At 41.9% G+C, this 25,946-nt stretch overlaps 1 protein-coding gene across 13 annotated transcripts in view; it reads left to right on the top strand.

The window, feature by feature from the left end:
- The window catches only part of R3hdm2 (R3H domain containing 2), a 118,158-nt gene that overhangs the window by 55,237 nt on the left and 36,975 nt on the right, over window positions 1-25,946 (top strand). For 12 of the 13 annotated variants that reach the window (XM_021657928.2, XM_021657983.2, XM_021657962.2 and 9 more), the window contains 8 exons: window positions 7,280-7,479; window positions 18,818-18,859; window positions 19,440-19,526; window positions 21,625-21,751; window positions 23,158-23,236; window positions 23,894-23,953; window positions 24,417-24,557; window positions 25,082-25,190. In XM_021657928.2, the coding sequence (XP_021513603.1) occupies window positions 7,315-7,479; window positions 18,818-18,859; window positions 19,440-19,526; window positions 21,625-21,751; window positions 23,158-23,236; window positions 23,894-23,953; window positions 24,417-24,557; window positions 25,082-25,190 (810 nt within the window). In that variant the 5' untranslated portion in view covers window positions 7,280-7,314. Of the gene's footprint in view, window positions 1-7,279; window positions 7,480-8,791; window positions 8,862-18,817; window positions 18,860-19,439; window positions 19,527-21,624; window positions 21,752-23,157; window positions 23,237-23,893; window positions 23,954-24,416; window positions 24,558-25,081; window positions 25,191-25,946 lie in introns of those variants that run through there. The other variant, XM_060370949.1, reaches the window with a different exon arrangement.

The raw sequence follows: 25,946 nt of genomic DNA, 5'->3' as shown, positions 1-25,946 counted from the left end.
AGACAGTCTTTCATCTACCCTGGGCTTACTTTCAACTTGTCTTGAAATTCTGATCCTCCTGCAACAACTCCTAAGTATTAAGATTATAGGTGTCCTACTATGGAGTAGATAGAGGACCAGGCTTCCTGTCTGCAAGACAAGCATCTGATCAACTTAGCTATAACTCTAGCCCTTCTACTTCTATCATTATTATCATTATTATTATTTTAGAAAAATAGCTTTCTGTGATCCGGTTTTCAGCTCTCATATTGGGAGATAACACAGTCATAAAATATCTTTCATGCAGCTTTTTTTCCTTCTGAACTCAATAAATATGTTGTCCTTCTATAGTTAACAGCTTAAGGTCTTTACAGATATTTTTAGATCTTTGTATGTATGTTTGCATGCCCACCTGCCATGCTGTACATGTGAAGGTCAGAGGACAATTTGCTGAAGTCAGTTCTTTCATTCCACTGTGTGATAGAGACTGTTGCCATGGAATCCTGAATCAGATTGACTGACCTAGGGACCAATGAAAAGACAGAACATAAAACACACCATCATTTAACCTTGAAAATTTCTTTATTTGGTGATTTATAACATTAATATTGACAGAATGTAGAGCCATAAAAGAAGGTGTTTCAAGAGTGATATAAGGTGCTTTTCTCAAAATATTTTGTTTTATCTAAATACTATGAATGTACATGTTCAATGTGATTTGACTGGAAGATGGAGCTCCCATTACCTATTTGTAAATTGCACTCCCACTGCAGCCACTTGAGCTTGTGACAACGTTTTGGGTTTTAAAAATATTTATTTTTATGTATATGAGTGCTTTGTCTGCATGCTAGATTAGATTATAGACGGTTGTGAGCCACCATGTGACTGCTGGGAATTGAACTCAGGACCTCTGGAAGAACAGACAGTGCTCTTAACCTCTGAGCCATCTCTGCAGCTCCTAGTTTGGTTTCTTTGAGACAGGGTGTCTCTGTGTAACAGCTCTTGCTGTCTTGGAATTCTATAGACCAAGTTCTATAGACCAGGCTGGCCTCCATCTCGTAGAGATCCACCTTCCTCTCCCTCCCAAGTGCTAGGATTAAATGTGTGTACCACTACACACCACACGGCTGACAAGTTTTAACTATAAGCATGGCCATAATAGATCAGAGGTGATCTGTTTCCACATACAAGTAATTTTGCTTCCATTATGAGTTGTGATGTAAGTATTTGTGTTTTCCGATGTTCTTAGATCAAAATCAACTTAGGAAGGAAAGAGTTTATTTCATTTTGCTGCTTGTAGTCATCATCCAAGAAAGTTGGGGCAGGAACTCAAGCAGGCCAGGATGTGGATTCAAAAACCGAAGCAGAGGTATAAACCCCAAGACTACCTGCCCAGGAAAGGCACTGCCCATGTGAGCTGGACCCTTCCATATCAGTAAAGAAAATATACCACAAGCTTGCCTGGAGGCCAGTCTTACTGGAAAATTTTCTCAGTTGAGGTTCTCTCTTTCAAATGAGTCTGGACTGTGTGAAGTTTACATAAAAAGCCAGTACCCTCAGGAAGAGTCAAAATCATGAAAGGTGGACCTAAGATTGAGGAGAAAGCTGGGAAACTTTATAAACCTAATCTTTATATCTCCAAATATAGCCTGCACTGATTAAAAAGAAGAAAAGGCCGCAAATCTAGATACCTTTCTGTTAAGTACTTCATGCTCCAGAATTTTCCTCCATGGTCAATTACCCTGAAACATCTAGAACTTGGTTTGGGGATCAGAAAAGCTAAGTTAAAATCTTGCATTTTTCCCCTTTAGTGTTGAGTTGAAGTAGTTATTTCCTCTAAGCTTTAATTTCCTTATCAGAAAAATCCCCTAGAAAAGAATTAGTTATGTTACAATGATATAATCTTTGTAGTAATAATAAAATGAAAAATCAAAGTCATAGAACAAATGTAGACTTTGCTTTGTTTTATCATTTTAAAAATGTAGACATTGGGCAAGGCATGGTGGTACATGCCTTTGATCCTAGCATGGGAGAGGCAGAGACAGTCAGATCTCCATGAGTTCAAGGCCAGCCTGGTCTACAAAGTGAGCCCAGGATAGTCAGAGGCTGTGTTACACAGAGAAACCCTGTCTTGAAAAGCCAAAAGGGGAAAAAAAGAAAAGTAAACATTAAGAGAGATGGCTCAGTAGTTAAGAGTACAGAAAGAGAGAGAGATTGGGAGAGATTGTAAGTATGTATCCATCATTCTGGTAGCCCTGTATGATATATCCCTTCGCTCCTTTGCCTTGGAAGTTGTCTATAGAGTTGGTGAAAGAATATATAATCTCACCCTGTTCTGGAAGGTATTGATGTGGCAGTCAAAAATTTATGGGGACTATGTAGTAGTCTATGAAAGAAATTGTTAAATCTTGACCCCACCCAGCCATCCTCCCTTTATTATCTTATTTCTTCACTCTCCCAGTAGTCTCTTTTGTGAAGCTCTGAGCCACTGTGTGTCCTCAGAAGATCCTCTGCCTTAGAAATTGTGTGTTTTGTTTTTTTTTAAACCAAGGTGTACTATACAGTATGTACAAATAGTTTATAGGGAAGTGCTTTTTGGGCCCTCCTGGGAGTGTCATGTCTTTGCTTTGTTCTAGTCACTGTTACATATGAAATAGTTCCCTTTTGTTTCTCCTGCCAAAAATGAAATCTCCCAACTCCTTAATACTTTAATGTATGCCAAATAAACAAACCATCAAAAGAGGAAATTATTTCTATGCTTTCTATTGCCTTTAAAACCATTCACACTTTAAACATTGTTTTTTAAATTTGTTGTGCTTGTAAGCAAGCACAGATACATGGAGTGTGAAGGCCAGAGGACATCTGGTGTTTTTCTCTATTCTCTGCCTTTATATCTTTTAAGACAGGGTTTCTCACAGCCATGGTGGGGCAGACCTTTAATTCCAGCACTCAGGAAGCAGAAGCAGGCCAATTTCTGTGACTTTGCATCCACCTGGGCTACTAAGTTCCAGCCTGGAACTTGTCTCAAAAAAATCAAAGAGAGATGATAGAGAGACAGCGATAAAGAGACAGAGAATAAGAGTCAGGGTTTCTCCCTAATCCCAAAGCTTCTAAGCTCCCTAATACGAAAGCTTTTGACTTTTGCTGACTAGCCCCGTGAGCTCAGAGAATATGCCTGTCTCTACCAGACTTATAGGCAGATGCAGCCATGTCTGGTTTTGTTTTTTTCTTTGTGTTTTGTTTGAGACAGGGTCTAACTATGCAGCCCTGGCTAGCCTAGCACTTACTGTGTAGACCAGGTTGGCTTCAAACTCACAGAGACCCACCTGTCTCTGCCTCCTGAGTGCTGGGATTAAAGACATAGGTTGTTACAAAACACCTGGCTCATGCCTTTGTTTTGTTGGTTATTCTCTTTGTTTGTTTTTATGTGGGTTCTGAGTATTGGATCTTAGAACTTACACAGTAAGTACTGGTAATTCACTAAGCCCCTGTTCTTTAATTTTTTAGCCTTTTAAAGAGAGTTAATAAGTTGACTTACCCTTAAACTGTAACTTTCACTTTTGCTTCCCCATCCCCGATTTATTACTAGGAATTCTTATTTGCCATGAGTATGCAGAGACTTCTATATAGAATTACAGAACTAAAAATTACCTTAATTAAAGATTATTTTGGAGAGCAAAAGAATGCCTTATCCTAAGAAATAATTTTATTGAAAATACAAAGAAAATATTTTAGAATATTAAGCTAGGCACATACTTAATCACAGCACTTAGGAGGCTGACATGTGAAAGCTGCTGCAAGTTCAAGACCAGCTTGGGTGAGAGAAAGCAGAAACATGGGCAGGTACAAAGCTGCCAGGGGGGTCGTGGTAGCACTTAGGAAGTGGAGGGAGGTCATTCTTGGCTACATAGTGATCTTCTGGCCCATCTAAACTAAGCTTTTTGAAACCTTATTTCAAAATGAGACAAACAAAAAAAGCCACCCACAGGTGGTGAGCTCATGACCCAGGAATTAGTAATTCAGATCCCTCATGACCAGCATGGCTTGTGATGTGTGTGTCCCTAGTCAGGACAAGGTTTTTATTGTCTTTGAAACAGTAAGAATGCATGGGAAACAGTAAGGAGACTGGAAACAGTGTTAACCGAAGACCTGATTTTAAGAAGCAAGGAATGCTTACATAAGGAAATAAGATAAAATTGTCGTTTGTAAGTGACTGACATGGAATTACGTTTGTTCTTGTTCAGCACATGCACAGCCTGCTTCTGGAGCTGATGCACCTGTGACTGGTTGTGCAGTGCCAACAAGATACTCTCAATAAGACTTTATTAGTATATGTAAATCAGTGCTTTTCATACTTGCGCTTTATATTGTGTGTTACTTAAGAAACATGGGGAATACAGAAATGGCTGTAGTGCAGCATTACTTATGATGTGCCTTTTTTGCTATATAAGTTGGATATTTATCTACATTCCTGAAATAATTTTTAGGGTTTGTTGTTGTGTTTTGTACTAGAAAACACATGAATGTTTTTACAAAAGTAACTGTACAGTGATTTGAAATACAAAAAATGGAAACAATGCATGGCCTTCCGATAAAGATATTTGAAGACTGAAAAAAAAATATGGTCTTTTGTTTTGTCTTGTTTTTTTGAGACAGGGTCTCACAATGTAAGTAGCCCTGAATGTCCTGGAATTCATTGTATAGACTTGGCTGGCCTCAAGACTCACAGAGATCTGCCTACATCTGCTTCAAGTGCTGGGTTTAAAGGCGTGTACCCAGCCCTGTGCTTGTTTTTTTATTACTGGCATAGAAAGATAAATTGGGGCCAACGGGAGTGAGAAACAGGAAAATTAATTTTGTCGGTTTTTAAGGAAGGTCTTCCCAAAAGAAATAGTTTATATTTGAAGGTAGATACTTGGACTTTGTGGAACGTGAATGGAGCCGATCCTTAGTCCTGTGTGCTGAGTTTTACCGGTACTTTAAATAAAATGGAGACGTGACTTAGCTGACAGGGTTAGGGCCAGCAGGATGGTCAGTGGGCTCAGGAGGAGAAAGTGCTTGCTGCTAAGCATGATCAACTGCTTTCTTTCCCTGGACCCCATCTGGTGAAAGGAGAGAACCAGTCACCCACATACCATGAACACACACCACACAAATTAAAGCTGATCATATGTAAACATGACATGATATAAATGGACAGATGAAATCTCAGAAATAACCAGTGACCAAAAAAACCACCTTGTGGGTTATAGCTCTCTATACAAGCCTATAACAAACAGTACATCAGTCAGTATATATAGAACAGTATTTTATATATTCCGTGTCGATGAGAGTGGGTACATTAAAGGTGGTATGACCATAAACAGTACCTTCCTTCCCTCCCCATCTTGTCCAGCTTAAACTTAAAGGTTCAAGAAACCTCCTTCCCTCGGCCTATAGCCTCCCAGGCTTTGAGAATACAGGAATGCCATTGTGTCCAAATGTCAACCATTTTTCTTTTTTGAAACAGGGTGTCTCTATGTGTCCCTGGCTGTCCTAGAACTGGCTGTGTAGACCAGGTTGGCCTCTGCCTCCCAAGTGCTGGGATTATAGGTGTGTACCACTATACCCAGCATAAGGGAGAATTTTTTGTTCCTAGGCAAACTAGGTCTCTAAACAGCTGCTCAGGAGCTACTGCAGGGCAGACAAGGCCGGTTAACTTGTATTGGATGAGGCTACCTATGCTTCTTGAGAGCCTTTGAGGCCTGACCCTTTAAATTGCTTGAAGCATAAAAATGTGTCTGCTTGACAACTTTCTTGAGGTATTGCCGACCATTTGTTTATTTCAAATTGTAAAACCACATAAATGTGATTGGATTAAAGAAAAAAACTATTCAGGATCAAAGTGCAGTCAGTAATTCCTGTAAGAGATAGCATTTATGAACACTCTTGGAGCTAAATGTGTTTGACCTTGGGAGTTAAAAACATAGATCTCTCTGTAGAACATCAGATAACTTTGGGAATCTACAGGAATCCAGTATCTCTCAGTCTGTGACAGAAGTGATAAGAAGCCATCCCTGTCATATATAAGCTGTGAAACTAGGAAGCAACAGATTGACTGAACCCAATAGTAAATAGCAAAACTAAGGTTTTCTCCTACTCCAGGAAGATACTCAGTCCTTTTGGAGGAGAGATGGCTACAAGTTCTTCTCTGCTTGTTTACTTTCAGCTGCTTAAAAGAAAGAATGTAAGATACCGTAACTGTTGTATAATTTAGCTGCGTTTTGATAGTACGTAGCTTTTTGATAATATGTAGAGAGAATCTAGTGATTTAAATAATACAGCTGAAAATATGAGCAGATTTCTGTAGGTAACAGCATGTAAGTGCCAAAAGAACTCAGAACTCATCCTAAATTGCTTTAGAACTGAATTCAGGTGAATCTCAAAGTAATTTTGCTGAGGAAAATTGCCTAGACAGTGTGATTTCAATTTCTTTAAAACTCTTGAAAATGTGTGTGGCTTCTAATGTTGCTCAATGGTGGAATATGTGCTTAGTATTTGTTAGGCCTAGGTTTGGTCCACAGCATCCCATTGCCATTATCTATAAAATACAGATTAATTTGAAGTGACAGAAAGCAGACCATATCTGTCCAGGCGGGTGGAAAGAGAGGGGACATGAAGAATAATAGTTTACTGGCTTAGTTGTAGTGATAGTTTCACAGGTATGTTACTATTACCACTCACTAGTTATATGTTTAAATCATGTAGGAAGCTAGGTATAATATAGCACATGCTTGTAATTCCAGCACTTGGAAGGCTAAGGCAGGGAGAGCAACATTAGTTTGAGGCCAGCCTGCTCTACATGGTAAGTTCCAGGCAGCCGGGACTGCAAAGAAGAACCCATCTCTAAACACCAAATGTAATTAATTAGATATATGCTATATTATATATCAGTTTTAGTGCAATAAAGCTTAAAAAGAAAAGAAAGCCAGACATGCTAGTGTACACTTTTAAACCCACTAGTCAAGAGGCAGGGGCAAGTAGGTCTCTGTGAGTTCCAGGACAGCCTGTGTCCTCCATAGTGAGTTCCGCTTACTGCTTACATAGTAAGTACTTACATAGTAAGACCCTGTCTTAAAAACAAACACAAAACATAAATAAATAAATGTAATGAATCCAAGGGCAGCACTTACCAGAGGACTTTTTTTCTAGGTTGTAGGGAGACTGCTGGCTGTGTGTGTCTGTGTTTTTAAAAATAAAACAAGTCTTATATGTGTGTACAAACCCATAACTCTCCTCTGTTGCCTTTGCTGTTCTTCAGAAATCCATAGAAGCTACTGTATCCTACTGCAGAACATGTCTAACAGTAACACTACTCAGGAGACTCTGGAAATAATGAAAGAATCAGAAAAAAAACTGGTGGAAGAATCTGTAAACAAAAACAAATTTATATCAAAAACTCCAAGTAAGGAAGAAGTTGAGAAAGATGGTGAAGATACTGGTTTGCGTCAGGAGACACAGGTAAGGATTAAAAGTGTGTTTTGTTCAGAGTTCTTTAACTTGAAGAGAAACAAAATTGTCGGAATATACTGATTCCTGATTATGAACTCTCCCCAACTTAGCCCAAAGCCAGGCACAGCCATACGCTCTGTGTCCTAGTTTGCTTTTCTGTTACTATGATAAAGCATCTGACAAAAAGCAATCAGGGAGGAAAGGATTCCAGTTTATAGGTTACAGGTTATTATCAAGGGAGGCCAGGCCAGGGGCTCAAGAAGAAGCCATGGAATCACGAAGAAGGCTCTTTCAGCTAGCTTTCTTATATAGCCCAGGCCACCTGTGGAGGGTTGCCACCTCCCTCTGTGGGCTGGGCCCCACATCAATTAGCAATTTAAAAACCTCCTTTGACTACCTTTCGTCCCAGCAGAGACAGGTGGAGGCCAGCATGGTCAGGACAGCTAGGGCTACACAAAGAAATCCTGTCTTGAAAAAGTACAGAACAGACCAGAACAAAAAGAAAAGAAAACGCCTCACAGATGTGGCCAAAGGTCAGTCTGATTAAGCCAATTCTTCCATTAATGGTCTCTCTTACCAGGTGATTGTAGGATTGTGTCAAGTTGACAGCTGATGCCCACTGTGACAGCTTGCAATCCCTAGCAAGTGAAGGCAGAAAAATCAGGAGTTCAGGGTCATCTTTGGCTATCTAGCAAGTTCAGGTCTAGGCTATTGGAAACCCTGCCTCTCAGAAAGAAAAGAAACTAAACCCCGTTTAGTCATAGAGTCCATGGTGAAGTCAGAGATGACAATAAAATTTGTAATCTTTTTGAACCTGAGTCTCCTGGTTCTTACTGTATAGTTGCTGCATCTTCCTCTAATTCTGGTCTGAACCTTCATTGTACAAGAGGAAGCTCCACAACTTCCTTGAGGCATATTGTTCAATACTCATTTTAGTATAATTTGGATTACCTTTCCATGCAAAAAGGAATAGCTTCTAAAATGGTTTAAGAAAGAGTAACGCTCTCTGCATCTCCACTGTGTTTGAGGTCTGCCCCATCTCTCTCTCTGTCTGTTTCCCTCTCTACCCTCATGGCCCACTCAGGTCCTAACTCCTCTCCCCTTTCCTTCTCCCAAATAAACCTTTTTATTAAAGGGGGGGGTAGGGAGGCATCACCAACCATAAACTTTATATAGGTATAAAATTTTAAATGGCCAGAATGGCATCCTATTACATCAAAACAGGCTTCAAGGTGTTTTAAACAAAGAAAGTGTGTTTTCTGAGCCTCATGAGGCAAACCCTTTCTTTTCTTCTTTTAGGATTGTTAGGATTGTGCAGCAAAGTTACACGGCGGGTTCAACAAATCATGCCACGTGACTGGTTCCACGTGGGAGGTTTATTAAGGAAAGGGGTAAGGAGTCACAGAGACCATCTCTGGGTAGGGCAAGAGAGAGAGAGAGAGAGAGAGAAGAGGTGGTGTGAGTTCTCTTATAAAGTGACCCAGAGCATGCGCAGGTGGTTTCAGGTGATCCATGGGTGGTCCATAGGTGGCCTCACAGATGCCTGATATCCAGTTTGTTAGGTCCCATAGGGCTGGCCATAGAGATGCCTGCTTATGAATCCCAACATTCCTCCCTTTTTGTTTTATTAAAAAGTGAGGCGCTAGGAAGGGGTGATGGTGGGGAGGGCATAGGGTTGGCCTTTGCTCTTCAGGCTACTTCCTGCTGATTAGAGGCATTGTCATTCTCAGGGTATAGCAGGTCCCCACCATCAGGGTTGATTGGAAGGTCATTGTCATCTGGTTCTATGGGCAGAGGTTGATAATCCTGTAAGAGTAACTGATTAATGGTTTGGTTAGAAAATATTTGCATTTGTTGTTGGAAGAATGCAGAGGACATTAATAAAGCAGGGTGCAAAAAGCAAGAGCAAAAGAAGAAAGACAGCAGAAGAGGTGTGAGGAAGGGCAGAATCCATTTCCATATGGGGTTCTCGAAGGCTCAAGAGCTAAAGGCCTTTAGCTATTCCCTTCGTTTTTGTGGATTTGTCTGGAGTTGTTGGATTTTGAATTTTACTATACCCGACTGGTAACACAAAGTTAGGGAAGTGGCTAATCCTGTTGTCCCGGTCCCGACAGCTGCCGTAACTCCTGAAACAGCCAAGAGGGAATAGATTTAAATTGCACTCTTATCCTGATGGGCAGCTATTGAGTCCACGACCGGGATGGCTTGGAGCTCCTTTTCATTTATGACGCCTCGTTTGGGGAAGAGGAGCACAAGCGTGCAAACTCCTGACCAACCAGCAGGCAGACGATGGTAGGCCTGAGTGCCACAAAGAATTGAGGTATTATTAGCAGTAGGGCATTGGGATTGAGACGAATGATCCCTCAAGTGATCCAGAGTGCGTCCTGGATGCCTTGAAACAGCTTGCCATGACAAAGAGTGATATGAAAAAGGTAGGGGGTTGTGGCAACATCAGAGTCAGGGCAGTTAGTGAATGGTGGAGTAAGGTTACTTGACAGAGTCACTGGAGAAGCTGTCAGCGGTAGTTCTGAGTTGGTCCCAGGTGGGACACAAAGTCAGCAAGCTTTAAAATGGCCTGATTGAGTCACATTAAGGAGCTGTAGGCTGCAGTCAGAGTCTGAAGTAGGAAACAAAATGACAGGTTTTTGTATTATTTAGGAGAGGGATGTCAGAGAAGTAATAACCTTAAAGGGGTGTTTAATTACCTTCTCTACTTCTCCCATCCCCAGGGATTGGGTAATATGCTGGGTGGGATCCTGTAGCTGAATGACCACAGGGGAATGGCGCCTAGCAACAGAGGGGTTTTGGACATCCCAGACTTGGGGGTCCACTTGAGAGGCTGATAAAGGAAGCAAAGTGTCACAACTGGTAGGTAAGGTAGCTAGGAGAAGGAGGAGAGAGGATGCTGGTGAGCTTGGGGTCAGGCAGATGGGTGGAGTAAAGTCCCTTCCCAGTAAGGGAACTGGACAGGTTGGCATCCTTTTTAGGAAGGAGTCAAGGGAACAGCCCTAAAAATACAATTAAGTGGTGGAGTCCGGCAAGGCTGGCAAGGCTGTACTCTTACCCCAACAATAGGGGAACTAGAAGGAGAGGTTGGTCCTCAATACTCTGTCAGGACTGAGTACATGGCTCTGATGTCCACAGGAAAGGAGATAGGCCGCTCCGATACCATGATAATTATCCATGGCTCCCTGCTGATGATGGCAGTGGTCCTGTCAAGGGAACCTGGGCACCTTCACTCATCCATAGCCAGGCCTAGGATATCGGCCAGAGGGCGATCTGGGAATGATGCCCCCATATCATGGAAGAAATGGTGACAGTCAACACCCCAATGTCCCTCTTGGTGACATTTTGGATTTGGCCCTGGTACCTTGCAGAGGTTAGGACAAAACCAGGCCAGTTACCTTCTTGACCACATTTGAAACAGGGACCCCATGGTCCTCGTGCCTTAGGAGGCAGGGGAGCCTGGGTAGTGGCTGAGGCTGGTTGGATGGTGTTGGCCAGCATTTGGTATTTTTGCTTGTGGGCTTTCTCATCTCTCCCATGGTACACCTTAAAGGCCAGCGCTAAGACTTCTGCCTGTGGAGTCAGAGGTCCCCTCTCCAAGCATTTAAGCTTAGCCCTGATGTTGGGGTAACTCTGGGAGAAAAATATGTCATCAGAAGTTGCCTGCCCTCTGTACTTTCGCGGAGGTCTAGATTAGTATGTTGTAAGAGGGCCTTTGTAAGGCGCTCTAGGAATTGAGAGGGGTTTTCATTTTTGTTCTGAATGACCTCCTGGAGCTTTTCAGAATTAACTGGCTTAAGGGCAGCCCTGTGGAGACCAGCCAGGAGGCAGGTCATAAATTGATCTATGGCTAAACATGCCTTCCAGGGTATTATAATCCCATTGTGGATCCTGGTTGGGCACCACCTCAGACCCAACCAGGTGTGCTGTATTTGTTTGGTGAACCTCATCTGCATACATTTTAGCCTGTTCCCAAACTTTCCTGTGCTCCTCAGGTAATAGGTTATTGGTAAGAATCATATATATATATATAGCATGGAAGGTAAGACTTTAAGTTTGAGATATTGAAATTCTTTAATGAAAGTAGAAGGATTAGCAGTATAAGATCCTAGTCTCTTTTTTTACTTGAGAAAATTCAGTTAATGAGAAGGGAACATGCACCCTAACTAAGCCATTCACACTGGCCCCCTCCCGAAGGGAAGAATTGAGGCTGGTTTATGCTGAGTAGAAGAAGTGGGCTTCGCTATAGAGTGAGAGCAGGTAGCAGCGGGGCTAAGAGCTGTTGGTGGGGTGAAAGTGGGCAACCAAAGTGGGATGCCTAGGACAGCCTGTTGCTGGGAGGGGGGGGTGAGGGTTCTGGAGAAGCCAAAGAGGAAGAGGAGGAAGCAGAGGAGGAAGGGGAAGATGCCAGAGGTTGGGAAGAAGCTAGAGGTTGAAAATGGCAAGCTGGAGGTTCATCCGCAGGGTCAAAGGTAGAGAACTCTTGAGGTTGAGACTTTAAAGCTAGAAGAAGTTGGGTAGGAAAACAGGAAGAGCAGAGAGATGGTTTAGAGCAGACAAGAAAGCAAGCTTGAACATAAGATACACCTCCTTCCATGTACCAGATAGCTGACAGTAATTAAAAAGATCCCATAAAATATTGGGATTTAATGTGCCGTTAATTGGCCAATTTGAACCATTATATAAAGAATATGTAGGGCAAGTTATATTACAGTGGCATATGAGCTAAGAGGCCTTTAACTCAGTCTCCATGCGTAGGGTTTTAAAATTTTCCAGAAGTCATGCCATTGGGGTCGCTGGAGGACCGGACAAATGGGCAGTTCCCATTGGGAAGGTAGGAGTCAGTGACCTGCCCAAGGCAAGGTGTGGCTCAGGAGAGTAGTAGGGCCCTCCCTGATCCAACAGCTCCGTGAGCATTGGCCAGAGCCCAAGGGCACAGCTGCCCATAGGAGACATGGTTTGCCTAGCACTAGGATTTTTTTTGTAGATTATCGTGAGAAGTGGGGAACCGTGCACGTAGAAGGGGGAAAAAAATCTCACCCAAGGGAAAGAGGAAGCCCTAATTGGAGGTTAGCAGAAAGGGTCAACTGTAGACAGTGAAGACCGTGGTTGGAGGTTCCTCTCTCTCAAAAGGTAGTAGGAAGTTGCTGGATGCTCAATGGTCAATCTTCCCCTACCAAGAGAGGCGTTTGTTGACCAATGAGGAGAACTCCCCAATCCAGCTGGTGCTGTATGCAGCAGATAGCAATCTGGTTGCTGGAAAGTGGGTCGTGGAGGATTTGCAATGAAAGAGGTTTCCAGCAGCTCTGGTGGGGTGCTGGCGCTGAAAGTACCCAACACACTGCTGAAAGTGCTTATTCCCAGCCAGCGCTCCAATGTTAGGATTGTGTAGCAAAGTTACACGGGTGGGTTCACAAATAAGACCACGTAACTGGTTTATTAAGGGAAGAGGGAAGGAGTCACAGAGACTGTCTCTAGATAGGGCAGGAGGGGGGTGCAAGTTCTCTTAAAAGGTGACCCAAGCATGCGCAGGTGGTTTCAGGTAGTCCATAGGTGGCCTCACAGATACCTGATAACCAGTTTGTCAGGTCCCTTGGGGCTGGCCATAGAGATGCCTGCTTAGGGATCCCAACAAGGACCCCAAAGGAAACTTCCTCAAATTAGTGGTTTTGTGCTTACAACTAGGCAGCAGTATTTAGTTTGGCTTCCTCTAGCTGGATTTCCTGGCTGTGGGAACTGATGCTGATGTTTTTGCTGTAGGTAGTTGGAGGCGGTGGTAGGTGGCACAGCCTGCCTGGGTGAAGTCAGTCAGCATTCTCCTTACCATTTGTTTGCTGCTGTCTGCCGCGTACTCTGAGGTCCTGGCTGCTGAGCTCTCTTCTATCAGGCACACTGAGCTCAGTGCTGGGAACCTGGTGAAAAGAAGGGGCAAGTATGGGAGTGGACATGAGGAACCTTTTCTTTACTAATATGGCAGAGCCAATGGTCCTGGAGCTCCAGCCAACATAGCACCATCTACCCCGAAGGAAGGGGCCTTCTACTGCATCTCTGGCAGCATTCTCAAGCAATGAGAATGGTGTTTCCTCCAGCACTTAATTACTCTAACTCAGGTCTGTAACTAAGAAGTATACCTATCACCAAGATATTTTTCTGCACTGTCCTAGGCAGACCATGAGTATGTCTTCCATCGAGTACAGTGGAGAACCTACAAACTGCATTTTAAATTTATTTGTAGTGTTTTTAAGACAGGACTTCATGTAGTGCAAGCTGAGTCTTAAACATGCTATGTAGTCAAGGAAGGCTAACCTTAAAGGCCACCTCCCAAAGTGGATTGCTAGTGTGTACTGCTACTGTGCCCAGAACCATCTTGATATACAGATAGATGGATGGATAGATAGATAGACAGATAGTCAGTCTGTACCATGTTGTGTATGCATTTCCAACAGAGACCAGAAGAGGATATTAGATCCTCTGGGACTGGAGTTAAACACAGTAGTTAGTCTCCATGTGGGTGCTGGGACTGAATGTAAGTGCTCTTAACTACTGATCCGTCTCTTGAGTCCTACCAGTGATACTTTTTTTTTCCTTTTTCTTTTTTTTTTTTTAAGATTTTATTTATCTTTTATGTGTTGGGTATTTTCCCTCTATGTATGTCTGTATACCATGTATGGCAATGCCTGTGGTGTTGGATCCTCAGGAACTGGCGTTACAGACAGTTGTGAGCCACTTAATATGTGGGTGCTGGGGACTGAACTCAGGTCTTTTAGAATAGCAACCAGTGCTCTTGACCAATGAGCCATGTCTCCAGCTTCACCAGTAATGTTTTTAACTATCAAAAAATAAATTTCTGCTGGCCATGGTAGCAAAGGCGACAGATCTTTGTAAGTCAAAGGCCAACCTAGACTGCATACTGAGTTCCAACCCAGCCAGGGCTATATAGTGAGACTGTCTCAAACTACTAACTGAATATATTATTACACATCTGTATTTCCCAGCATTTGAAAATTAGGGATAAGAGAATCAGACCAACCCAGGCTATATAAGAAAGACACTGCCTTAAACTAAACAAAACAAAATTTGTATATAAAGACATACTTAACAAGTCATAAGGGCTAGTGAGATGGCTCAGTGGCTAAAGGCATTTGCCACAAAGCCTGAGTTCAGTCCCCAAGACTTTGGTGCCCAATTAGCCAGACTCTGAGCCTTTTCTAGGCTGCTACAAGACTCTTTTCTCTGTGGTTACTCTAGTTCTCTTCTGTTACACATGCTGAATTGCTGTAAACCCTTAATTTTGTGCCTATGGGTGGTAGAACACCAGGGAGATAGAACATTAACTCTAGCAAAAAGTCACATTAAAATCAGGAGCAGTGTCAATTTGGAAGGTCTAGAAACTCGAAGCATAATTTTTCAAGACAACTTAATTCACCCAGACCTTGTCTTCTTTAAAGATTAAACAACAGCACAAAGGAATGGATTAAAGTTAGATAGCTCCCTAGGATTCTCGTTCACTAGCTGTCTGTTCTTCTCCTGTCTTTCCCATTGCGGTTCCAGGCTGTCCTGCTTGCTGTCCTCCACTGTCACTCCCCACCCAGCCTTCCTGAGCATGTGAGACAGTTTGCTGTAGTTCCAAATGTACTTCTAGCCTCCACTGATACCAAGAATGAATTTTAAATACTCAGGACAGATAAGTGATAAATGTTTAATTATGTGTTTTCAAGATTACATGAAAGATATTAATTAAATGAACTTTTAGATCCAAGTTATTTGTTCTCCGGAGACAATTATCTTCTGCGAGTCTCGTGTAGATTTCTTAAAGATAGATAGAAAAAAAGAACATTTGTAGGTTTTGTCTTTCCTATGAGGCACTCATCTGGTTAAAAAATATCTTTATCTCAGCATACAAATAATTTGTAGGTAGGATTAGAGAAAACCTATTTCCCCTTCTCACCTGACTCCGTTTGCTCCCAGCAGAGAAGCTAGAGTCACTGCTGCCATCTATTGGAGGCCTGGCTCCTTTTGCAAAGTCTTGGGTCTTGTTGCTGACCCTGGATCCCTTAGGAGGCGCTCTGTCTCTGTCGCTTGGCACAGCGCAGACCCCTCCACAGCCACGAAGAGTCGGCTTGCTCAGCTCCTGCAGCAGCTGATGTCTCCCTCTTTTCCCGCAGTCTCCCAGCAGTCCAACTGGTGCCATCAAGAAGCCTCTACTCCAAGGAGAAGCTGAATAATTTGAAAGAGAGGAGGCAGTTTAACCAGGGCCATGTGATGTGCATTTTAGGAATGCCAAACTGCACTTTACAGGGACTGCCTTTACAGGGAAATTTAGTGATACAAAATGCAGGCTCAGAGATTCTTATTAGAATGGGCAAGCCATCGCTGTAACACATACTGAACTCAACGGTACCATATTAATAACCAGCTGAAAAAGAAAAAAAAGAGAAAACAATCAGCTAAGTGTGGGTTCTCTGCCTTTATATTTATAATCCCTTTGGGATCATCTATTCAGTTGCTTTAAAAAAAAATGATTGTATTGGAGAGAGGAATGGGAGGAGATGAGAAAAGGAGGGTGGGATTGGGAGGGAATGAGGGAAGGGGCTATGGTGGGGATACAAAGTGAATAAATGTAAATAATATAAAAAATAAAATTTAATTTTAAAAATGATTGTAAAAGAAAGAACTTATTTAATAATTCTCCTCAAGCTTTATGTATATCTTACTGCCTGGCACTAGGTCTCATAATCTCAGACATCATATAGCCTAGTCCTTTAACTCCAGCTATTGCTTCTAGCATTTTGTGCTTCAGTATTATCTGATTTCTTTTTCCTGATATAAATGAGAGTTGTGAAGTCTGAGAAAAGCATTATTGTGTATATATATTGTATATATTGTGTATAGTACCTGATACATATTAGGCTTTAACCTGAGTTTGGCTGTTACATGAAAACTATCCATTACAGAAAGTAAGCAGATTCATACATTATTAGTAGAGATCTATTTATATACATTGTGAAGAGCAGTTTAGCAATACTTTTAAAAACTTGTAAAATGAATCGTAGATATACTGTCCTTCTAGATAACAGTCAATGACAGGGTCACTCTTTATACTTTTAAAGATTAGAAGCATCCTAATGATACATACAATTTTTAAAGGGTTGGTAAAAATAAACTGTACCATAGCCAAAGAATGGAATACTATATATCAGTTACAAAAAACAGTATATCTTCTGAGTGATATCTCTGAAAATTTTTATTCATAAAGTCCAGAGTAGTGTAAATGATTTATTTTTTCCAGTATACATACTTATACTAATTTATATGCATAAAAATCAGTGGATAAATTTAAAAGAAAATTCGTACTATTGACTAGGAAGGAACCAGGTCAGATATTTGTGGGACAGATATGAAAGTATATATTTGGTTATATACTATAACCCTGATAGACCTTTTGAATGTTCGTGCCATTTGTGGGTATTATCTGTTGGAAAAGGCAGTGAAAAACATTACTTTGTATTTGTACTGTTGCAACAGGTTTTGTCACTGACCAGCTTTGCTATCATTTCTTACCCTTTTCCATCTACTCTCTGAGTTCCCCATTTTGTACTGTGGCAAAGTTGTTTGTTTAACTTGTAAAGAGAACATAGGGAAGAGAAATCTTTATCTCACCAAGACCATGCTTCTATTCTGTCTCTCCATCCTCCAGCCTCAGTTTCTTGTATACCCTAATGCCTTCCTCAAAGCCCCCATTTTGACTTCTCACATGTGTGTTCAGAAACATCAACAAGTAGTTGTGTGCTCCCACATCCAGCCTCCAGGATTCTTTCTCTTCAGATTCTTTATCTTCCTCAGAGGGTTCCATGTTTCATATCCATAGTCTCTCCTCTTTGTTCTGGAGCTCTTAACCCTATCTTTCATGCTCTTTGCTTTTTATCCTGTCTCATACCACATCTCTTACCCAAAGAAGCTATGAGACCATCACTGGAAGCTTAGAACTAGGGAAACATTGCTCGGGAGGCAGAGGCAGATGGATCTCTTTATTTGGAGGCCACTCTAGTCTACATGGTGAGTTCTACAACAGCCATGGCCACATAGAGAGACCCTATCTCATAAAGCAAACCAAAAATTAGTCAGCGGAGGGGATGGGGCATTGGGAAAGAAGACTTTTTCTTCCATTTCTACAGTAGGGACAAGTGTTCTGGATATATCAGGTTGGAACTCTAGATGTGTTGTTCTATAAACAAGTTATAGCGCTAGGAAATGGCTCAGCAAGCAAAAGGGCTTATGGATAAAGGTACTTATTACCAAACCTGATGCCCTGATTTTGATCCCTAAAACCCACGTGGTGGAAGAACACAAACAACTCCTGAAACTGTCCACTTACTGCCACTGCATACCATGACATTCTTGTACATACATGCACACGTGCACATACAGACACCCACACATACACACACACACACACGAGCACGAAATATAATTTAAAAAATTTCATTGGGGCTGGAGAGACAGCTTATTGTTTAGGAGCACTAGCTGATTTTCCAGAGGACCTGGGTTTGATTCTCAGAACCCACATGCCACTCAAAACGATCTGTAACTCCAGTTCCAAGGGATGTGATGCCCTGCCTGATGCCTATGCACGCAGGCACATATGTGCACAGATACACATGCAGGGAAACCCTATACACATAACAGATAAAGTAACTGGGTAGAGTTGCTCACATCTGTGAGTGCACGGCTTGGAAGTTGAGGCAGGAGGGCTGCAAGTTCAGGGGTAGCCTAGCCTAATTGGTGAGACCCTGTCGATGAGGGAGGGAAGTAGAGAGCTCACTTGTTTCAGTGCCTGACTACTGTGCACACGGTCCTGAACTTGATCCCCAGCACGGGATGAAACAGGTAGAAAGTTTAAGGTCATCCTTGTATTTATAGTGGGTTTGAGGCCAGCTGGGTCATGTCTCACAATGAGAGAGAAATGGAAGGTTATGTTTCAGTTCCACTATGGATGAAGTGGACTTCTGTGGACAAGGCTGTAAGGAAACAGCACTCCATGCGTACAGTCAGCAGAGGGCTCCAGGATTGTCTGGAACCTTTATCGATATGCAAATAACCCAGAAACTACTGTCTTCTGCTTCTTTATATTCATGATGAATGTGCTCTAACAGGAGTTGGTGTAGAATCCACTCTGTGTAACAGTTGCTAGACTTGGAACTGAGTAACAATCACACCAGGTGACTTCTGTCCTAGTGTGGTGACAGTTAAAACCAGCTAACAATTAGTGTGTTGTTAAGATGCTTTGCTTCTAAATATTGATTTTCCCCACCTTTTACATTTTTTAATCCTCTTCTAACAGAGACGGACATCCAGCCATGGGCATGCCAGGAAAAGAGCCAAGGTGAGAGCTCTTTATCACTTGCTTTCTAACTTCATTTGTTATACATTTCATAGATGTGTGTATCAGTGGTACCTGGCTTGTTCAAGTTACATATAGGCAAAGCTTTCTTGCTTGCCTTTTATATCTCAGTTGTGAGGATACATCACACACAGAGTGTGACCATAGTCACATGCAATATATGCACATTTCCTACTGGGAATCTGGCTTCATTCTCTCTCCTTCAGGCACTCTGTATCTGAGCCTGAAAGGACTCCATGGAGCTTGAGAATATTTGGTATTGTTTGTACTGAACTGCTGGTTTCCCTGCACACTCATGGCTTCTCTAGGAGAGTGGCTATTTGTATGAGTATTAATATTCACCAGATTCTCTCCCATACCAGCCAGAACTAGATGGTTAGACCCTGTTTCCATTTAAAAAGAAAAGAAAAACAATACTACTTAATAGAAACTGCAACTATCAAAGCCTAAGAAGGTTATTTTCTAAATATTCACCAAATATGAGATGTACTTTTGATGTTTGTGCTGTTTTGTTTTTTTGTTTGTTTGTTTTGGGTTTATTTATTATTATTATTATTTTTAGTCTAATTCCAAGCTTAAGTTGGTACGCAGTCTGGCCGTATGTGAGGAATCCTCCACTCCATTTGCTGATGGGCCACTAGACACCCAGGTAGGTCTTTACAAGCCTAAGTGCTGTTCATTTTGAGTAGGGCAGTTGCTGGGTAAAGCATAGTAGCGTCCACAACATGGACAAAGTATGTTATTTTGTTTTGAGACAAGAACTTATGTATCTCAGATTAGCCTCAAAACTCTTTATGGAGTCAAAGATGACTTTGAACTTCTGATCCTCTAGCCTCTACCTCCCAGGTGCTAGAATTACATACCTGCACCACCAACACTTGCATGAAAGCATACATTAAGGAAAAGCTGGGGGCTAGAGAGATGGCCCAACAACGGTTAAGAGCACTGGCTGCTCTTCCAGAGGACCCGGGTTCGATTCCCAGCAGCCACATGGCAGCTTACAACTGTCTGTAACTTCAGTTCCAGAGGATCTAACACCCCTCACACAAACATACAAGCAATCAAAACACCAATGTGCATAAAAGAAAAATAAATCATTTAAAAAGAGAAAGGCTCTTGTGGTAATCCAGGACATGGTAACAGTGGGGAGTCTGAGTGTTAATGTCTTGCTCCTGTGGCAGAGGAGCCAGAGCAGAACAGTTCTCCAGCCACACCCTTTCCCTTCAGTGATGTAAGCATTATTATCCATTTCTTACAAGGATAGCCAGTGCAGCTTCAACTGAGACTTCTGACAAAAAAAGGTTGCCCTTTGCCCAAATTAACAACAGACAGTCTTCTATAAGATAAAGTTGGGATCGGGGAGATGACTCAGTAGGTGTCTTAGTCAGTATTCTGTTGCTGTGAAGAGATACCATAGCCACAGCATTTAAGGCTGGCTTACAGTTCAGAGGTTCATGATGTTGTAATGGCAGGAAGCATGGCAGCATGCAGGTAGACATGGTGCTTAAGAGTTCTACATCCAGATCCAAAGGCAGCAGGAAGAGAGCCACTGGGCTTGGCTTGGGCGTTTGAAACCTCAAGGCCTACCCCCAGTGACATACCTCCTTGAACAAGGCCACACCCACTTATCCTTTTAAAAAGTACCACTTCCTGGTGACTAAGTATTCAAGTATATGAGCCTATATTGGCCATTTTTATACCACAGTGGGTAAAACCTTTGTTTTTAATAAAAATCTCAAACATTCAATTTTATCAATAAAGACTTGGAATCCAAATGCTGGGATGAAAGCCTGCTAACTCAAGAGTGTCAGAGAAAGCACGCAGCTGACCTTCCTCCTCAACCAAACTCCCCAAAAGAAAAGGGCTCTTCCTCTCCATGCCATCTCCAAATGTTCTCAAACTGAATGCTCTTTCCTTCTGCTTCCTGTGCATTCCTCTGTCTTTCTTCCTGACTTCTTAGTCTCTGTGGGTTTTTTCCTATGTTCACTCCCTGACAACTGGTTGCTTGCTCCAGCTCTTGACCTATGGTTAACTTTATTTGATCCTATTTACAATACTCAGGCAGAAAGCTCTTGAACTAAAGGTGTGGGCTGGGGCTGAGCCACACCAAAACTAGAAACAGGTTTTTCTAGGAAACCATACAAACTCAGGGTTCATGGTATGATCACATATCCTCCAACAAGCCTTGCCATGCAAGTATGAGGACCTGAGTTTATATGACCAATGTAAGTGTTTCTATGAGTGAGGTAAGAGGCAAAGACAAGAATCTCTGGAAGCTTAAAGGCTAGCTAGCCTGGAACACTACTACACACAAGAAACCCTATCTCAACAAGGTTCTCTGACCTCCACAGCTATACTGAGGTACACAGATATAAACACACACACACACACACACACACACACACACACACACACACAGGTTTAAAAAAAATGAAAGAAAAGATAAATTTTTCCTTCCAAGATTTGCTTCTATTGGGATTTTGATTAAAAAGCAAAAAGTTTATTTTATGTGGATGAACATTTTGCCTGAATGTATGTCTGTATACCATGTGCATGCTTGATGCCACATATCAGAAGAGGCCATCAGATCTCCTGGAACTAGAGTTGTGAGCCACGGTGTGGGTTCTGGGAACTGAACACAGGTTGTCTGTCAGAGCAACAAGTGCTCTTAATTAAGGTGAGCCACTTTCTCCATACCCACCAAAAAAAGGAAGTCTTTTCCCATCTTTCCTTTCCTTTTGTTTAAGGATATAATTCAGCTGCACATCAGCTGCCCCTCTGACAAGGAGGAAGAAAAGTCCACAAAGGATGTCTCTGAAAAGGAAGACAAGGACAAAAGCAAAGAAAAGGTCCCAAGGAAGATGCTATCCAGAGGTGAGAACTATCCCTCTCATCTAGCTTAGTACCTGATGCCACAGTGTGCTGTCTCTGTCTCCTCCTTCCCTCTCTCTTCCTTCCTTCTTCCCTCCCTCATTTTTTTAGAGGGAAGGTGTTTTATTTTATTTTTATTTTGAGAGACTAGCCCTGACTGTCCTGTAATTCACTATGTAGACCAAACTAGCCTTGAATTCATAGATTCACCTGCCTTTGCCTCCCCATGCTGGAGTGTGCTACCACTCCCAGCATCTCAAAATTTTTTCAAGATTTATTTCTATTTTATGTGCATAGATGTTTTGTCTACATGTATAACTGTGTGCCACATACATGCCTGGTGACCAAGTAGGCCACAAGAGGGTGACAGTTCTCCAGAAACTGGAGTTACAGATAGTTATGAGCCACCATGTGACATGTGTACCTATGCCACACACGCACACAAACACATCAAACACACCACATAGACACGTGCATGCATACACACCACACATCCACACACATTCATATACATATATACATACTAAATTTAAATTTTTTCCATTAGTCTTTGAAAATTTGTATTTGGCAAATAAAGCAACCTTGGGATTAAAAAATAATACTGAACCAATTTCCTGAGATTTTGGAAAAGTAAACTATGACTGTCCTTACCTGTTTTCATTAGGTAGAATAAAACCTGCTCTATTTTGATCAGGACATTCAACAAATATTTATGAATGTTGAGTAGTATGTTAGGGTAATATTGATGCATCACTGTAGCCCAAATTCATCCTTCTGTTGTAATGTTGTATGTGTGGTGTATACATACGCACATGCTCATGTTCATGTGTGGGGGCCCGAGGTTGAAGTCAGGTATCTCCTTCAGTTTCTCGCTACCGTAATTTAACTTTTTACACATGGGTTCTGTGTTTGTTTGTTCACTGTGTGTGTGATGTATGTCTGGAGGTCAGGGGACACTGTTGAGGGGTTATTTCTCTTCTTCCACTGTGTAAGCTCTGGTCTCCAGCTATGGCAGTAAGCTCCTTTACTCCTGAGCCATCTAACCAGCCTCTCTGCCTTCTTTTTTTAAATGGAGTCTCTACAGTGAACCTAGAACTGATTCAACCAAACTGGCTGGTCAGTGGGTTCCCCAGAGCCACCTGTCTTTGCCCTCTGTCCCCAGTGCCAGTTTTCATGTGGATGCTAGGGGTCTGCACTATATCCACAGGACCTAGAGCCTTACACATGTTAACCAGGTGCTTTATTACAGCCCAGTGCATAATGGAAACTTCTCAGAGCATGCAGTAGATGCCACTTGAAGTTTTATGCTGAGAGTTTCCTATTCTCATAATTTCTATATAGACACTGGCCTTTGTTTAAAATTAGATACTATGCAAGCAGTTTTATTTCTTTTGTTGTGATGTTTCTAGACTCCAGCCAAGAATATACCGACTCCACTGGAATAGACCTACATGAATTTCTCGTAAATACACTGAAAAAGAACCCAAGGTAATAACATGAGGGGAAAGAGGTAGGGGTAGTGTAGGGCTAGCAGGACTCTTTGAAGCCAAACAGCTTTCCAGCATTTCTCCATTATTAGAATGTAGAATGTCCATCTCTTCTTAATTCTTCTAAAGTGTGGCTTTTTTTTTTTTTTTTTTTTTTTTTTTTTTTTTTTTTTTTGAGATGGGAATACTGTCACATTGAGATTTCTGGTTTGAAGAGCTGAGAAAAATCTTGTGAAATTTGAAGGCTTGAGTGCTTGTTAGTTAAAAATCCCAAAGGAACAAGCTAGTTGATTTGTACATAAGCAAAGTCATAACTGCTTTATAACCCCTTGGGTGACTGGGTGGGACATAGAACAATTCCCAAATTTACAAGCATAAAGTATGTACTTATATCAATTTACCGCTAATAATTAGATTGCCGAAACGAATAACAAAGTACACAGTTAGGAAAGGTCTACAAAACATGTACTTGAGCTGGTGTTCTTTTTCAGAATACGATAGGACAGTCTGGGGAGGCTTCTCAGCTTCTGCCTTATGGCCCTTAGGAGAGTTTGGCTATATCCCTCAGTTTCTGTGATGAGCAAGTTGGTTTTCAGCCCCTGCCTTTAATGTCTGTGGGAAGGCTGTGTTTTGTTTTATTTTAATCTTTTTTAAATAGGGACAGAATGATGCTGCTAAAGTTAGAGCAGGAGATTCTGGAGTTCATTAATGACAACAGGTAAGTTACGTTTATGAAATGTACTTTAAAGGTGGGAGGGACACTGGAGAGGAATTATATACAGCTTTGGGGCATCGCTCTTTCCCTCAAAGAAAGAACTTTGAGGGAATTACTCCCTGGGCACAAGAAACAATCTGAATAGGCTACACTTGAGCCAAGTGTGCAGTTAGGTCCTGCCCAGACACTACTCTAATTCTCTCATTTGACTAACAATGTTCACTGGTGGAAGCAAGGCCATAGAAGTAACATCATGCAGTGTGAGTGAGTAGTGTTACTAGAGACTGGGACAGCTTAATCTGCAAAATACTGAGAGGAACCTGTTTTTGTTCTCTCAAGGTAAATATCTAATTTTTGTACGTCTGATCCTCCTAAAAAGTTGTTCAGTTTAGACACTGATACAAAAAATTAGTTGGCTTCTATTGTTGTTATCTTTTTAAAAATTTTACCCCTGGTGTCCCTTCAGTAACCAGTTCAAGAAGTTCCCTCAGATGACCTCATATCACCGGATGCTGTTACACCGGGTAGCTGCCTATTTTGGGATGGACCACAACGTTGATCAAACTGGAAAGGCTGTCATCATCAACAAAACCAGCAACACGAGAATGTAAGGAAGAAATCCATGGATTGGGATGACTTTCATGGGATAGAAGAGGAAGATATACAATCCAAATGTCTCTTCCAGGGGAGGGAGCGGGTATATCATCAATTGCTACTTTCTCTGAGGTCTTAGAGCTAGATGCTGATTAGAGATACTGGTGTTTCATGCAGACCGGCCCCAGCTTCTGTTCACATCCTTTAGGACAGATACAACTTTGAATGAAGAGGTGTGATACTAAAGAGCAGGCATCATGTAGTGGTGCACACCTGCAATCCTAGCACTCAGGAAAGGTGGACACAGAAAGGTCAGGAGTTCAAATCCAGGCTGCATGAGCTGCTGTCTGAAAAAAAAGGGGGGGGGGGGTTGGGGAATTAGACACAGAGATTTCATTTAAAGGTTTTGGATTCCTGACACCAAAAATTCTCTTAAGTAGAGATGTAGAATTTAAGAGAGCTGTGCCTAGAAGTTCTTCTCCCTAATGAAAAGATCTTTTTTTTCCCTCCCTTTTCATATTTCTTTCCAAACCTCAGCCCTGAACAGAGGTTCTCAGAACATATAAAAGATGAAAAGAACACAGAATTTCAACAGAGATTCATTCTCAAGAGAGATGATGCCAGTATGGACCGAGATGATAATCAGGTGAAGAATGGAAAAGGGTGGGCCTGTAAAGAGAGACTGCAGTAAGAGAAACTGGGAAGGGAAAAGGATTTGGGCGGAATGGAGAAATTTGAAAATATCTTAGAATGGGAAATTACAGTTGTTATTCTGAGTTGGCTTTGGCCTCACGCTGAAGATTGACTACAGTTGTCAAGCTAGATGCCACCCTCTTAGCCCCAGAGAGACATGGTGCTGAGGTCTGCTGGTTGATCTCATTGGGCCTACAGTTCTTTAGGTCTGCCACTAACTTCTAACTGCGTTTCATTTTAGACAAAACACAGTCCCTCCCTGTGTCAGCCTTGATCTAGCTGATTTTGGTGTCATCTCTTTTCCCCAGCCCCTCCCTCTGCCCCACAAAACTTACGTTGGGAGCTACCAAAATACGAAAAGATACTTTATCCCATTTCCACTCTTATCCTAGCTAAGGGCTAGCCTTACACTGGCAAAGTTATGGCCTAATTTAAACAGTAGTGTCTCTGATCTTTTTTTGGCAAATCCTTAATCTTTCCCACTCCTTCCACCAAGGTGAGTTAATCTGACTTTGAGTGCTGGGAACTCTGGTCCCTTTGTGATCCACTCCTATGGACATCAGCAATAAAAAAATTGAACTGTCCAGTTCCTTCATGTATGGTGGGGCTGGCTGCTACTCTCACCTCTCTCCTTTAGATAGCAAATGATTGAGGATTAGTTTTCTTAGCTAAATGGAGAGTTCAGTTAATTCTGCATCTGCTTGGCTGC

This window comes from Meriones unguiculatus, chromosome 17 (assembly GCF_030254825.1).
Source record: "Meriones unguiculatus strain TT.TT164.6M chromosome 17, Bangor_MerUng_6.1, whole genome shotgun sequence".
Classification (NCBI taxonomy): domain Eukaryota; kingdom Metazoa; phylum Chordata; class Mammalia; order Rodentia; family Muridae; genus Meriones; species Meriones unguiculatus.
This window is presented reverse-complemented; position numbering and strand designations above follow the sequence as displayed.